At 52.0% G+C, this 15,885-nt stretch overlaps 1 protein-coding gene across 1 annotated transcript in view; it reads right to left on the reverse strand.

The window, feature by feature from the left end:
- The window catches only part of LOC135815522 (serine-protein kinase ATM-like), a 75,199-nt gene that overhangs the window by 9,476 nt on the left and 49,838 nt on the right, over nucleotides 1-15,885 (reverse strand). Inside the window, exons 53-57 of the mRNA XM_065328836.1 lie at nucleotides 7,950-8,129; nucleotides 7,102-7,224; nucleotides 1,191-1,244; nucleotides 696-803; nucleotides 290-339 (exon numbers count right to left, since the gene is read on the reverse strand). Of these exons, the coding sequence (XP_065184908.1) occupies nucleotides 290-339; nucleotides 696-803; nucleotides 1,191-1,244; nucleotides 7,102-7,224; nucleotides 7,950-8,129 (515 nt within the window). The remainder of the gene's footprint in view (nucleotides 1-289; nucleotides 340-695; nucleotides 804-1,190; nucleotides 1,245-7,101; nucleotides 7,225-7,949; nucleotides 8,130-15,885) is intronic.

The following is a 15,885-nucleotide window of genomic DNA, read 5'->3' on the forward strand; positions in this document are numbered from 1 at the left end:
CTATGATAGAACTAGAGAGTGGAGATAGTGGGGGAATCATTGAAGAGGAGTTGCAACACTGTGCCTATAGTATCCAGTCAGACAAAACTATGCTGTACATATGCTACAATCACCACACAGCTCAATGACACTGTGCCACACGGGAAGCTACAATGCTGCTCAATAAAATCAGACCTCAAGAGTGCCGTTGCACCAGAGTACAGCGCAATGCTTGCAGCTCTCCGACCGCACAGCACCCGGTGCTAGCTGGCTCACGCGGTCAGATTTCATTGAGCAGTGCTGTACTTACCTTGTTGACTCGTGACGAACACTTGCACTGGATAATTGATCAAGCTCAGCCTGGTTGAGTGGAAAGAGAACACAAACCCAATGCATGCGTATCAGGGCTACGGTATGAATAGCAAAGACCACAAACAGAGTCAACTAGAGGGTCTGTAATCCATACAGTTTCAATGCATGCAATCAATGTGTCACCTCATATCAAAATGATTGCTTGTAGCAGCATGTGCATGCCTGCATGTGTGTGTGTGTGTGTGTGTGTGTGTGTGTGTGTGTGTGTGTGTGTGTGTGTGTGTGCGCGTGTGTGTGTGTGTGTGTCTGTGTGTGTGTGTGTGTGCGTGTGTGTGTGTGCGCGCGTGTGTGCGTGTGTGTGCACATGCCCTTGCTGAAGCGTGCCCGGTCTCATGCCGTCTTACCACTTGTTTCTTGATGGATTCTTCTTTGTCCTCCTCTTCAGTGGAGCTCATCTGCTGCAGCAGCATTGTGTGTTGCTTGTCAGCAAACCTAGCTACCGCAAAGAAAGCCTAGCAGCAGCAGCAGAAGGAAGAAGAGCGCCAGCCGTGCATCAACAATACAAGTACAGTCGTTGACATATGCACACATCAATTGCACACGCAACGCAAGGAAAACAACAGCCTCACAACACTAACAGACAAATAGTCCTTGGGGACAGACTCACAACCGTACAATACAAAAACAGTACTTGCGCAGTCGTGGCCAAAGAGATCCGACCCGCGAGTCACACGTAAAGCCGTGTTTCAATTTCAATTACATCATCCACAGTCGAAAAGCCCATCTGAGGGCCGCCGCAGGGGCCGCATGAGCCTTGGCGCTGCTTTCCGCCCGCGGCTCGGATTTTGTCTTTGGCCAGGACTGCAGTAACCGTACATGTAGTACAGTACTGTGCTTACCTCCATAGCAGCCTTCGGTGCCTTCTCACAGATACAGCTCATCAGGTTCACAGCCTATGCATTGATCGCACAAACACACGTGGATGTGCATGTAGACAAGCACATGCACATACACATACTTATTTTAATTACATACACACACACACACACACACTGTGACATACATATTGAATTATTGATCCAGCAGATATTTATAAGGTGGCAGAAATGTATGCATATGCAAGTGCAATACACATAACGTACATGTACAACTACCGTATTACAGTACTACATACTACTTCAGTACTACATACTACTTCAGTACTACATACTACTTCAGTACTACATACTACTTCAGTACTACATACTACTTCAGTACTACATACTACTTCAGTACTACATACTACTTCAGTACTACATACTACTTCAGTACTACATACTACTTCAGTACTACATACTACGTACTACATACTACTTCAGTACTACATACTACTTAGTAGTAGTAGTAGTAGTAGTAGTTTGGGCTTTTTGCTCCTCCGTTATTCTCTGATTTTCTACTCCACTGTTGAATTCAATCGGTTTGAAACCTTTTCAATTACTTTCATTGTGACATGTGGAGTCGGCTTGAGTAGTTTGCTTCCTTCTGGGCTCGTCCAGCCCGCCGGTCCTTCATCCAGCTGGTTTCTTGCGCTGCGAATCGGCCATTATAGCCGTTGGTCCGTGCTGGGCACGTTTGAGCGTGCGGGCCTTGGGCCCTGTTTGAGCTGGCTTGCTGTGCTGTGCACACGTGGTGGTTTGGCCCTGTACTGCCTGCAGTGGCGCTCTGGATGCATACTTGGTATGGGACGAGTCGAGGTGACACTACTCATTGCATGTAGACGCACTGTTTACACCTAAGGCTAGGGCTAAGTCCTTGCATGCAGTGTGCCCGTGCTGTGTCTATGGGATGTCGCGGTCACGCGCTGTGAGCGGTCGACCGTGCTGCGCTTGCAGCAGAGCGTCTGGGACTTGCAAGTCATGTTCGTGTGCGTCGGATGGACGCTGCTGCAGCAACTGTTACCCTGGCAGAGATAATAAATGTACGAATTTTGGCAATGTGAATCTGCAGACCGCGGTTGTTGGGATGGGTGCAGATGAACCGTTGTGTGGCGCTCCACCTTTTCGACCTCCTGGCTGGGTGCCCCATGGTTCCCGGGATGTGTTGGGCTCTGTTCCTCAGCCATCTGGCTCACACTCTCGCGCAATAGCAACTCGGGGCTCTGCCTTGGCGGTGACGGCTGGGTCTGCGCCAAGTTCCGGACATCAGTCTTCCCGTGATGGCGCATTGGGAGATCCTCAGGTGTCTGTTCTTGCCTCTGCATCTGCGCTGCCTCGCCGCGGCATGGTTGGGCATGTACCAGGTTCCGGGCCTCAGTCTTCCTGCGATCGAACAACAGGAGATACTCATGCGTCTGCTCCTGCGCCTGCGCCGGTGTCTTCGGAGTGTTGTCAGGCGGTACCATCCTGTTCACCAGCATCGCTGTATCAGCCATCGCATGTTCGGCTGGCCCCTCTGCGTCTGGAGGGGCAGGAGTCGCGTGAGCCGACTTCCTGTGGTCCTGGTGCACCCAGTGGCCCAGGTGGTGGTGATCCTGGAGGGGATGGTGCCTGGAGTGTACCCATTGATGGCCCTGTGCGTAGCGCTTCCACTCCACCGCACGCCGGGTGTGTTGATGGTACTGCAGCTGCTGCTGTCTCCATTGCGGCAGTGGATGTCCCCAGTGTGGATGCCAATGGTGCCTCGACCCATCAGTTAAGTGATCGTGATAGCGCTGCTGCTTCTGATGCACCTGACACTACGGATTCTGGTGGTGGTGGTTGTGGTGGTGATGATCCGTGGTCGTCCGGGACGCTGGGTGCCGCCGTCCGTACCATCTACGATGAGGTGGTGCATTACAGGAGGAATCTGCTTCTCGTGCCATATGGCAAGTCGGGAAAGGAGTTTGTCCTGGAGTTGGCCCGTATTGTCCGTGGATTCGCGGAGGGAGCTAGCTGGCGCCCCACGGCCTGGAAAATGGTCACCGTTGCCTGTCACTTACTGCTCCAGAAGCCTTTGGGCTCTGGCAATGGCAGTGACCTGGCCAAGGTGCTGAGGGAGCGCCTGGTGTTGTGGAGAGCTGGCCGGGTTCAGGAACTCCTCGCAGAGGCCCGCTGCATCCAGGCCCATCTGAAACCCAGGGTTGGAGGTTCGGTAGGGGATGACAGGCGCATGCCCGACACCCAGTTTGCCAAGTTGGTCTTTGATGGCAAACTACATTCAGCGGCCCGTGGTCTCTCTGATGAGGCTGGGGGTGGAGTTCTTCGACTGGATGATGTCGTTGACGCGACAGGGGACAGGACGGTCATGGATGTCCTGAGGGAGAAGCACCCTGCGCCTGCTGACCTTGCTCCGGAGTGTGAGGTTGCTGGTGACCCTGTACAGCCTCGTGCAGCTCTATTTGCTGGACTTACAGCCGATCGGATCAAGAAGGTCTCCCGAGTTGTTCAGGGTTCCTCTCGGCCATCCGGTGTCGATGCCGATGGGTGGAGACGAATGACGACGTGCTTTGATGCTGCTTCAGACCAGCTATGCAGCGCCCTGGCGGCTGCTGGCCGGCTGATCTGTACGGAGCGGACAGCGGATGGTGAGATGGAGGGTTTCACTGCTGCGAGACTGATTCCCCTTGACAAGCGCCCTGGGGTTAGGCCCATTGCCGTGGGTGAAGTATTCCGGCGGATCATCTCACGAGCCATTATGCAGATTGTGGAGACGGACGTTGTCGGTATCACCGTGCCGCATCAGCTGTGTGTGGGCGTACCCTCTGCCTGTGAGGTTGGTGTCCATCACATAACATCACGTTTCGCCCAGGATGATGTCGAGGGCGTATTGCTGGTTGACGCCAGCAATGCCTTCAACAGCGTTAACCGTTCAGCAGCTGTTTACAACATCGCCCGTACTTGTCCCGCTATGTCACTGATCGTGGGAAACACCTACCGAGAACCGATCCGGCTCTTCGTGACGGGTGGTGGTGAAGTTCAATCTCGTGAGGGTACATGCCAAGGCGACCCAATTGCCATGGCCATGTATGCACTAGCCATCATGCTGCTTATCCATCGACTGCAGGAGCTTGTCCCAGATGCTGAGCAGTTATGGTATGCTGATGACGATTCCGCACTGGGACGTCTTCGTGCTCTACGCAAGTACTGGCGGAGTATCAGCAACCTGGGTCCGGTGTATGGGTACTTGCCCAACCCCACGAAGACGGTGCTCGTTGTGAAGCCGGAAGTCGAGGTGGAGGCCCGGGATCTTTTCCGGGATACCGGCGTCTCTATTCGGACGGACGGCGCTCGTTGCCTGGGTGGTGCCTTTGGCACAGTCGAGTTCTGTCGTGAGTTTCTGGATCAACGGGTTCAGGGACTCACAGCCCAGATGAATCGCTGTGGAGAGTACGCCACTACCCAGCCTCATGCCAGCTACGCCGTTGCCGTAAGATCCCTGGTGCCAAGGTGGAAATTCATATCACGGGCCATGGAGTGCGGTCCGGGGGTGTTGGCACCCATTGACAGCAGTGTGACTGACAAGTTGTTACCTGCTGTCACCGGCCATCACTTCTCGGACGACTCCCCGCTGCGGCGTTTGCTGTCTCTGCCCTGTCGACGTGGTGAATTGGGTTGCCAATTGCCTCGGTTGTTGCAGAGCATGAGCACCAGCGTGCCCTGCGTGCGACTGAGCCCATGCGGGATCTACTCCATCGCTCTCGCACTGAGCCTCAGAATATTGGAGCATCTCGGGATCCTCGGCCTAGGGATGACCATCCCATCCTCGCTGCCCTTGCCCTTGCACGGACTCGTGCTGTTGTCATGCGGCGGGAGAGGGACCGCCAAGCATCGGATCTGGCTGCTGCCGTTTCTCGTGAGCTATCGCCCCCGCAGCAGTTGTTGATCGAGATTGCGGGTGAGCCCGGCATATCTCAATGGCTGACGGCGGACCCGATGTCCCGGTACGGCACCGTGCTGAATTGCAATGACTTCAGAGACGCCCTCTGTATCCGTTATGACCTGGATCTCAGGGACACCGCGACAACCTGTGTGTGTGGTCACCCTACCGTGCGGGATCACATGTTTGTATGCCCGACCGACGGCTATCCTGGTGCGCGGCACGACAATATCCGTGATCTGCTCGCAGAGGTGTTGGTTGATGTCGCCCAGGACGTTGAAAAGGAGCCTAGGCTGGCGGCCATGCATGGGGAGGATTTACCCGGACGCCAGCTGAATCGCCAGGACGAGGCCCGAGCGGACATCCGAGCCAGGGGCTTCTGGACAAGGCAGCAGGACGCCTATTTTGATGTTAGGGTAACCCACCCTAAGGCGTCTGTGCTGTCTCGTTCAGAAGTCCTTGGCCAGCTCAGGTCTCACGAGCGGCGTAAGAAGGCCGAGTATGGGCCACGGATCGTCAACATCGAGCGTGCGTCTACGCCGCTTGTGTTTACGACGCAGGGCCTGGCGGCACCGGAGTGCGCGAAATTTCTATCCTCGCTGGCGACATACCTGTCCAGGCGTCACACCGATATCCCGTACTCCATCCTCATCAACCGGTTGCGGGTACGCATTTCATTTTGCCTACTTCGGTGGGCCGTCACCTGTTTCCGCGGGTGCCGGGCCTCCTACCAGCGGCGTCGCCAGTCGTCTTTCCTGGTGGAGTGCCGGCAGATGGGTGGCCGATGAGCTGTTGCCATGGCAAGGGGGCTGCTGAGACGCCGACTTGGCACCGGGTGGACTCACTACCGATGGTACGGTGTAGGATGTATGTACAATGTAGGTACTTCACTCTGTTGTCATTTGTCTGTCTATTTGTTGAATTGGATAGGTGTACATACAGTTCTCCACAATGCATGCACATCCATTCATAACATTCATGACATGTAATTTATATTGACATTGGCTTAGACTTGCATACATGACGGGACCTGTTACTTTAATTTTCACTTTGAGTTTAAAGTTTTCTTCTTTCTTTCTTTCTTTTTTTTTTTTTTCTCAATTTGGCCTTCTTTTGGCATTGGATTTACTAATTGATTTGACGTTATTTAAAGGAGTTTTTTTTTTTAATTGAATTGATCTTCAACGATTTACGATTTCACGTTTCCGCTATTTTGCCCGTAAAAGAGGCTTGTCAGTAGTACTACATACTGCTTCAGTACTACATACAGTTGAACATCGATTATCCGACCACCTCTGGGCAGACAATTGTCAGGCGGTGTTCAGATAAGGCAAATGTTCCGGATAAGAAAAAACTGTCACTCACACACTTTCAGTGGTTATTACTAGCCGCACGACCTTTTTACTTTTTACTTTTCAAAATTTTCGTATTTTTTGAATGGCTCACTACATGCACAGTGCGTACTCTATGGCACGTGCGCCCAAAAAAACTGTTACGGATAATCGAATGGTCGGATAGTCGATGTGCGGATAATCGATGTTCAACTGTACTACTTCAGTACTACATACTGCTTCAGTACTACATACTGCTTCAGTACTACATACTACTTCAGTACTACATACTACTTCAGTACTACATACTACTTCAGTACTACATACTGCTTCAGTACTACATACTGCTTCAGTACTACATACTACTTCAGTACTACATACTACTTCAGTACTACATACTACTTCAGTACTACATACTACTTCAGTACTACATACTACTTCAGTACTACATACTACTTCAGTACTACATACTACTTCAGTACTACATACTACTTCAGCACTACATACTACTTCAGTACTACATACTACTTCAGTACTACATAAGACTTCAGTACTACATACTACTTCAGTACTACATACTACTTCAGTACTACATACTACTTCAGTACTACATACTACTTCAAAGAAGAACTACAATACAACATACCTTCTCCATGTAGTCATTCATGATGGTGGTGGGGCTGGTGTTGTGCGTGTCCGCCAGCCACTGACCGTACTGACACAGTACTTGCGGGTACAGGATGGCAGCACTCTCACTCGCACCTTGCCTCTGCTCTCACATGCACGCGTGGACATACGGAATACAAACGACGGCAAAGGCAACAGCAAGCACTGGGCAATCAGATTCAGAACAACGCGTGTCCTCTTCAAAGAAATTGCTGCGGTCTTGGCAATACATGTACCAGCTAGGAAGTTGGGTTGTCAGCTGGCATCCTGACTAACTCAGGAATACCCAGCGGTAGTCAATACTCAACAAATGCCCGAAGATGAAGTGCTGAGAGGTTCAACGTCTCATACCGTCATATCAATCGTACAGAAGAGCAACACACTATTCCCATTGCCAAACATATCGGAGCATCCATTCTCTTCTGGGCTTGGACAGATTGCATATCTCAGTACCTGGAGTTCTGGGTTTGCAGCACGGCAATGCAGAGGCATACATGAAAGATTAATGGAAAATAAATGAAAGAAGAATGGAAGACAGCTTTAAATACACGCGTTCGTCAACTCCCTTTCTAACTTCCACACATCTCGAGTAATCGCTAAAGCTGCCTCAAGCATTATTCATGATGCAAGCATTATTCGTGAACATCGTAATAGGCTCCAGTACACATGTAGGAGATGCTTTGGTTCGTTTGTGTATGTGTGTGTGTGTGTGTGTGTGTGTGTGTGTGTGTGTGTGTGTGTGTGTGTGTGTGCGTGCGTGTGCGTGTGTGTGCGTGTGAGTGGCAGTGGGCGACTACAGAGTAAGCGTTGTGCCGGAGAGATCCTAACCTTATCAAGTTGGTCAGTTAGCTGGCGCAGCATGTGGAGCGCGGTGCGATGTTCGTCACGAGCCCAGAACAAGCGACAGTACTCCAGCTGCCACAGCCACTCCTTGCTAGTTGACATGAAGGTAGCTTTACCAGGACCCTGGTGTAGCTGTTGCAGATTGAACATGACACGCTCAGCGATCTGAAAAATAGGAATAGACAATAAAAACAGGTCACGCACAGGACACATCCTGGTCCTGGTTCCTGTTACCCATTGCCATGTACATACACCGGTATACCCATGGCATATAGACAATCAAATAGACAATCAAATAGACAATCAAATAGACAATCAAATAGACAATCAAATAGACAATCAAATAGACAGTCAAATAGACAGACAGACAGACAGACAGTTCGGCAAAGGTTTGATATTCAAACCAGGACGTATCAGCACAGGTCCAGCTCAGGGATTCATAAAATGCAACGGTAACAAGACTAGACTGAGATATTATTTATTAATTAAAACAATTCGACGGTTCAGAATGATAATGGTTATCATCATCATCATCATCATTCTGAAGTAGACAATGTGTTCCGAATATGAACTGCGTGGCGGAATCACGCTTATGCTATTTCTAGTAGTTCTACGACAAACTCCAAACGACTTCTTTCTTCCATTTCACTCTGTTTCTCTCTCACGACAACTCCCCCAAGCAGGGAGAAACAGCAAATACAAAAGCAAAGAAAACGCCGCGCGTACGGCACATGCAGGGCCATATGCGCAACCTACGACAAATTAGCAGCAGCGCTGGTACAACAGAAATGTACAAACGCCGGAAACGTAAAGGTCATGAACCCGTGCGACCCCCTGCCGGCTGGGACAGGATGGCTACAGCTATAAACGGACTCATATCGAGCCAAGAAAGATACACGACAGATACAACTCAAGCATATAGAAACAAGAAATAATTAGTGCACTGCAAGTGCCAGCGTAATCTGGCATAATGGCAAATATTGCATAGTAGTGAAGGCGAGTCCTGAACATCTCTCCCCTTCTTCAATCCAATACTGCTTGCTGCTGGGATTGATCTTAAAGCGCAACATGCCAGCTCAACGATAGCATCAATAAATAAAATAGCAACTAACTCATGCACTACGCGAATCAAAATAGCATACTGCTTGACAACATGCAAACGGGTGCATAGGCTAAACTGCACTATGATAACCACAAACAATAATGAAAAAACACTCCGAACATAACGAGCAAACGAGCAATGCGTTGTCGAATATTCATACACACTTTGACTTAATTCTCTTACTGCTCACTCCGCGTCAATACGGCACAGTCGAGTGATAGGCCGTGTCAGATACTTCCCTCGGACCTTGATCTTCACGACTCGAACATGCCCATCACTGCCTGGGTACACTTCCGCCACTCTTGCTAGTGGCCACTCTCCTCGTGCTGTGTCTGGTGACACGACTAGCACAACATCTCCGACGGTGAGATCTGGCTTGGTCTGAGTCCACTTCTTGCGACGGTTCAGCTCTGGCACAATTTCCTTCATCCAGCGGCGCCAGAATTGAAGTACGATGTCCTGGACCATCCGCCATCGCTGTTTGAGTGTCCATTGCGTCTCGTCAGTGCCTGCTGGGACGAATGGCATGCCCTGCTGCCCATGCAAGAAATGGTTCGGTGTTAGCGGTAACGGATCACGTGGGTCGGCTGACTGGTATCCCAATGGGCGGGAGTTCATCAGCGCTTCAGCACCGGTAATGGCGGTGTACAACTCCTCGTCAGTCGTATCGCGGTTGCTGAGTGTGGCAGACAAAGCTCGTTTCGCCACCTTGATCAGTGCTTCGTGTGCGCCACCAAAGTGCGGTCCACTAGGTGGGTTGAAGTGCCAACGAGTGCCTTCTTGCGCCATGCTTCGCTGGAGCTTGTCGACGTCTAGCGCCTCTGCCAACTCACGGAGCTCATTGTTGGCGCCCACAAAGTTTGTTCCATTGTCGGATGTGACTTCCACTGGCGTTCCTCTCCGGTTGGTGAAGCGATGATACGCTTGGAGGAACGAGTCCACGTCGAGGCCGTACGCTAGCTCCAAGTGAACGGCACGTGTCAGATGGCAAGCGAACAGACAGAGGTACCTCTTGGCTCGGGTCTTGCCTCGTCCTTGCTTTGTTGTAAATGGCCCAGCGTAGTCCACTGCGACTCGTGCGAAGGCTCGTAGCGGCAGGCTGACTCGTACCTTCGGCAAGGGAGCCATTACCTGTTCTGCTGGTGATGCTTTTCGTAGCTTGCATCTGGCACAGTTGGACTCACAGGAACGAATCTCGTCACGCCCACCGAGCAACCAGTACTGATTTGATAGCTCCGATAGCATGTGATTGACGCCGCACGTATGATTCCCGCGATCATGGTACGACTTGATGATGAGTTGCGTGATTCGGTGTCCCTTTGGCAGTATTATCGGGCACTGCTGGTCGAACGATAGAAATTCGGCATGTTGAAGACGACCACCAACCCGCATCAACCCGTCCGCATCGATGAACGGCTGGAACTGCCTCAGACTGCTGGCCTTGGGCAGTGAGTTCTTCTGCCTCACGGTGTTGTACTCAAGCGCTTGTTGCTGTGCTGTTCTGCAGTGGTACGTTCTTGCGTCCTTCAGCTCATCTGCCGTCAGCGTGGACGTCACTAACTTGCTGGCCGGTGTGCGACAATTCTGGATAAACCGGAACACCCAGGCTGTCACGTGTAGGAGTCGATTAAACTCGGAATAGCGAGACGGGTCCAAGCGTCCCAAGTCGGCGGCAGTGATGCTGCCTGTGAATGTCTGCTGTTGTTGGCTCTGTGATGCCGTAGCCCGATGGTCCTTCTTCACTTCTTGCTTCGCATTGTCCGTCAATGAAAGCTGTGCCGGTGCTGGTGGCCACGTCGATTGCTCTTGCTGCAGAAATTGCGGTCCCTCCCACCACAGCTGGCTGGTGATGAGGCTGGTTACTGAGGTTCCACGGGACGCGAGGTCTGCTGGGTTGCACTTCGTTGGCACGTAGCGCCACTGTTCTGGTTGCGTTGCCAGCTGTATCTCCCCGATACGATGCGCGACAAATGGCTTGTGGATGCGACTGGGGTTGCGAATCCAGCAGAGGACATCCACGCTATCACTCCAATAGACAACTGCTGACTTCGGAATCTTGAGTGCCTCAGCTGTAGACTGTGCTAACTGGAGGCCGAGCATGGCTCCCATCAGCTCAAGACGGGGTACGCTGATGGTCTTGAGCGGTGCGACGTGTGTCTTTGCAGCAACCATACGAACACAGACCTGTCCATCTGCAAGGGTTGACACTGCGTAACAAACTGTTCCGTAGGCTAGCGTTGATGCATCAGTGAAGACGTGCAGTACCTTGTCCGGGGCTTCACTATTCGGGTAGAGACAGCGCGGTATCTGGATGGCATCTGTGTCGCAGAGTTCGTTCAACCAAGCTCGAGCCTTACCCGCTATTGCCTCTGGCGCTGGGGTATCCCAATCCAGACCGGCTACCCACATTTCCTGGATGCAGATTTTCCCACGCACAACGAATGGTGCTAGGAATCCTAATGGGTCGAACACTGTAGCGATGTGTCGCACCACTAGGCGCTTCGTGATGTTGTTGTCTGCTGGCTTCGAGAATGTAAAGCCAAACTGGTCACTGTCAGGCCGCCACTGTACACCAAGCGTCTTGGTTGTTGGTAGCTCTCCTGACAAGTCGATTGATGATTGCCGGTCTTCCTGCGGAACGCTCTGCAGGACTGTTGGCGAGTTGCTCAGCCACTTTCTGGCTTTCATCCCGGCGGTGCTCCACACAAACGATAGCTGGTGATAGAGTTTAACTGCTTTCTCGTCACTCTCCACTGAATCCAGTGTGTCATCCATGTAGGTTGACTCCAGAACTGCTTCGGCGCCTCGAGGGTGCGTCACTGCATGTTGCCGCGCATGGTTCTGGATGACGTAGTGTGCGATGAATGGTGAAACGTTGAGTCCAAACACCAGTCGATTGAATTGGTACACGTTGACCTCGTCTTGTGTACGCCAGAGAAACCGGAGGTGCTTGCGATCGTCCGGGTGTATTTCGATTTGCAAGTACATCTCTTTGACATCACAGACCAGGGCTACTGAGTTTCGACGGAATCGTAGCAGCACGTCAAATAGCTCTCTCTGAAGCTTCGGACCAGGCAAGATGGCGTCGTTCAAAGAAATGCCCTGATAATGTGCAGCAGCATCAAACACCATGCGTACCTTCGTCGTACTCTTGTCCATACGCACAATGGGGAAATGTGGCAGGAACCAACCGGAATTGGCGATGTCCGCTGCTTGCACTTGCTCTACATAGCCCTTGTGCACGTAATCATCGATGGCTTGGCTGTATGCTGCTGCTACTTCGCTGCTGTGCTGCAGTCGCTTCTCTGTGCTGCTGAGTCGGCGCAGTGCCATAGCGTAGTTGTTTCTGAGCTCTACTTTCCTGGCGTTCCATGGCAGCTGGATCTCGTAGCGCCCGCTGCTAGTGCCAATCAGCGATGTTGCGACGCGGTCTGTGGCCTGCTGCTCGGCTGGTGTCAACTGCACGTGGCTGCGTAGCTGGGTGCCGCTCTGATCGATCTCCCAGAACCGCTGCACGACCTGGTTGAGCTGCTCGAGACTGGCGGTTGTCGTACTGTGACCGTTCAGTGATGTGATGGCTGTGGCGTCGGGATTGACGAGCCCGACACAAGTCCAGCCTAGTGGAGTTCTTCGTGCAACAGGTTCTCCTGGACCTCCTGCAATCTCGTCTAGCGATGCATGTAGGTACGGATGGTCGACTCCGATGAGTATGTCGATGTGTTTTGTTCCATTGAGAGGAGGGAATGGGACCTCTCTCAAGTGCTGCCACCGATCTCGCTGATTGTTCCAGTCAATTGCCTTGAGTGATGCGGTCACATTGTTGGTTGTCCATGCCGTGAAGTCATACCTGGCACTTCCGTCGCTGCTGCTGATTTGACAGTTCACTGAGACGGTGTTGAACGTTGTCGCTGCTCCGTTGAGGACAGACACCGTAATACTCTTTTGTTCTCCTGCCAGACCCAGTTCAGCTGCGATGCTACTGTTCATGTAGGACACGGTGCTGCCGTCATCAAGTAGGGCATTCACCGCAATCTTGCGGTTGCCGTTTACCAAGGTCACCGGCACTGTCCGCAGGGCTGTCTGTGGCTCAACTTGCTGGCCGTGATGCGTTCTGGCATGCGCACTGGTTTCGGACACTGACTCCCCTTCCGTGTTCCTGAAGGATGAGGGAGGCCCAGACATCTGGCCTGACCTGTCTGGTTGACTGGGTGCTGCTCTTGGCTTTGCCATACCCTGGTTGTTACTGCTCTGAGCTCCAGCTGGTTTCCTCGCCGCAGGGTCCATGCTGGTGTCACTGTTTGATGAGTGGAGCAGGCGGTTGTGCGTTTCCGTGCAGCCGTCGATCCCACAGGTGCGGCTGCGTGTGCAGTTCGACCCACTATGCCCGCTGCCTAAACACCTGTAGCACAATGCGGCTCCTCGTGCTGTGGCCCAACGCCTTGTGACACTTTGCGATTGAAATGTTGGGCATCGCCACACTGGATGACCCTGGCCACATGCTGGACAAGAGCGGTTGCGGCTCGGCAGGTCGCCACTAGTGCTTGAGCTCACGAAGGTGTGATGCGAGGTACGCCGATCTGCTCCTCGTCCATGGCTGCTCACGTCCCTTGGCCGTGCAGTGCTGGACTCCTGTTGACGGGTTTGCGAGGTCACTCCCCGGACTGACTCGGCAGCTATGACTGCGAATTCTGCCTCACGATTTACCCAGGTCAGCAGGGTTTCCACATTCTCGGGTTCGTGGTTTTCGTAGAGCCAGCGTTGATAGTTGACTACCATGGCTTCCGTCATTTTAGACAACAGCTTGGCATACAGGGAACCGTTGCCCAGCTCCTCAGTCCGCTGCATATCCTTCAGATTGATGACTGCCACGTCAAGTAGGTCCGCAAATCGTTCTACGTCTTTTGCTGATTCTGGACGGATGGGTCGGAATCTGTCCAGCTCCTCGAGGTACAGGCTCACCTGTCGCCGACTTGTGCCGAACTTTCTCTCCAAACGGTTCTTGGCAGCTTCATATGCAGCGGCAGAGTGGCCCAGATTCTCTACTGCTCTCAATGCGTCGCCTGCCAGGTACTCCCGCAGCTGCAGCATTTTGTATTCGGCTGTCAGCGGAGCTTGATCAATGCATGCCAGAAATGCTGCTTTCCAGCTTGGGAACTGCTTCTTGTCCCCACGGAATACTGGAATGGATACTCGCTTAAGCTGCCTCCACAGGTCCTGGCCGACAGCTGCCCTTGCCGATTGTGGTGGCTGTGGTGGTGGTGCTGGTAGTGCCGGCTGCGCTACTGCGGACATGCGCACTGCTGGCAGAGCTGGTCTACTACTAGTAGTACTGAGTGCTACCCTTGCACTACTGCTCCTTGTATCTGTACTGCTGGATATTCCGGTATGTGCCTGAGTGTACAGTGGTGCACTTACTGGGGCAGGTACATGACGTGGACTGGTTCCATCCCCTGTGCTGCTGGTGGTCATACTGACTGATGAGCTAGCAGTGACAGCTCCGGTCTGGCTAGTCTGGGTCACTGATGACTGGCTGGCAGTAGTACTCAGTGCAGGATCTAACTGCTTACTTAGTTGACCAGGTTGCCACTGTTCCTGGTGTACAGTCTCAGCTGCTGCACTAACAGTAACACCTCTCCTGATACCAGTACTGCTAGGATCGGACTCCAGTGCTTGCTGACTATCTGAGTCAGCTGGAGTGGCCTTTTCTTCCTGAGACTGGGTCACACTTGGCATGAAAGGCTGGGCTGTGGCATCCAGACTATTAGTATTACTAGTACTACTGCTCGTCCTTTCCACAGAGTTCTGGCCCGCTGCAGGTGCAGGCTCTTTTTTAACCTGCGACTCGAGCTGGCTCGCGAACTGGTCGAAGCGATCAGTCGTCGCTCTCATTTCTTGATTTAAGTCTTCCATCTCGTCGTGTACCTTCGATACGGCTTTGATATTATTAGCTCCCAAGTACAGTTCCTCCATGTCGGTCAGCAATGCAAATATTTCTTGCTCGACATTCTCAAGATACCAGAGCTGCTGGTCCGCCGCTTCCATCGTACCGCCCTCTCGCATTATAACCAACAACCCTCGTCGGGTATTTGTAAATTCTCTTTTGGCTTTTTGTGTTTTGCTTTTCAATTGCATCAAATGGCCTTCGACATTTTCAGGTGGTACAATCGACTTGCCAGGAGGTACACCGCTGGAAGCCGTATGCTTCTTGCTTTCCGGTGGGTCCTGTTCCACCTCCGCTTCGTGTGGGCTGATCGAGCTGCTCTCCTCGACATCGCTACTCGTACGCTCGGACATTTTCGACTTACAAACTGCTAATTTCAAATATTGTTCGAACCATCCTCTGCTACCATCTGTTCCGAATATGAACTGCGTGGCGGAATCACGCTTATGCTATTTCTAGTAGTTCTACGACAAACTCCAAACGACTTCTTTCTTCCATTTCACTCTGTTTCTCTCTCACGACAACTCCCCCAAGCAGGGAGAAACAGCAAATACAAAAGCAAAGAAAACGCCGCGCGTACGGCACATGCAGGGCCATATGCGCAACCTACGACAAATTAGCAGCAGCGCTGGTACAACAGAAATGTACAAACGCCGGAAACGTAAAGGTCATGAACCCGTGCGACCCCCTGCCGGCTGGGACAGGATGGCTACAGCTATAAACGGACTCATATCGAGCCAAGAAAGATACACGACAGATACAACTCAAGCATATAGAAACAAGAAAATTAGTGCACTGCAAGTGCCAGCGTAATCTGGCATAATGGCAAATATTGCATAGTAGTGAAGGCGAGTCCTGAACACAATGATTGTTGAAAC

The sequence above is a fragment of the Sycon ciliatum genome, chromosome 4 (genome assembly GCF_964019385.1).
Source record: "Sycon ciliatum chromosome 4, ocSycCili1.1, whole genome shotgun sequence".
Classification (NCBI taxonomy): Eukaryota; Metazoa; Porifera; class Calcarea; order Leucosolenida; family Sycettidae; genus Sycon; species Sycon ciliatum.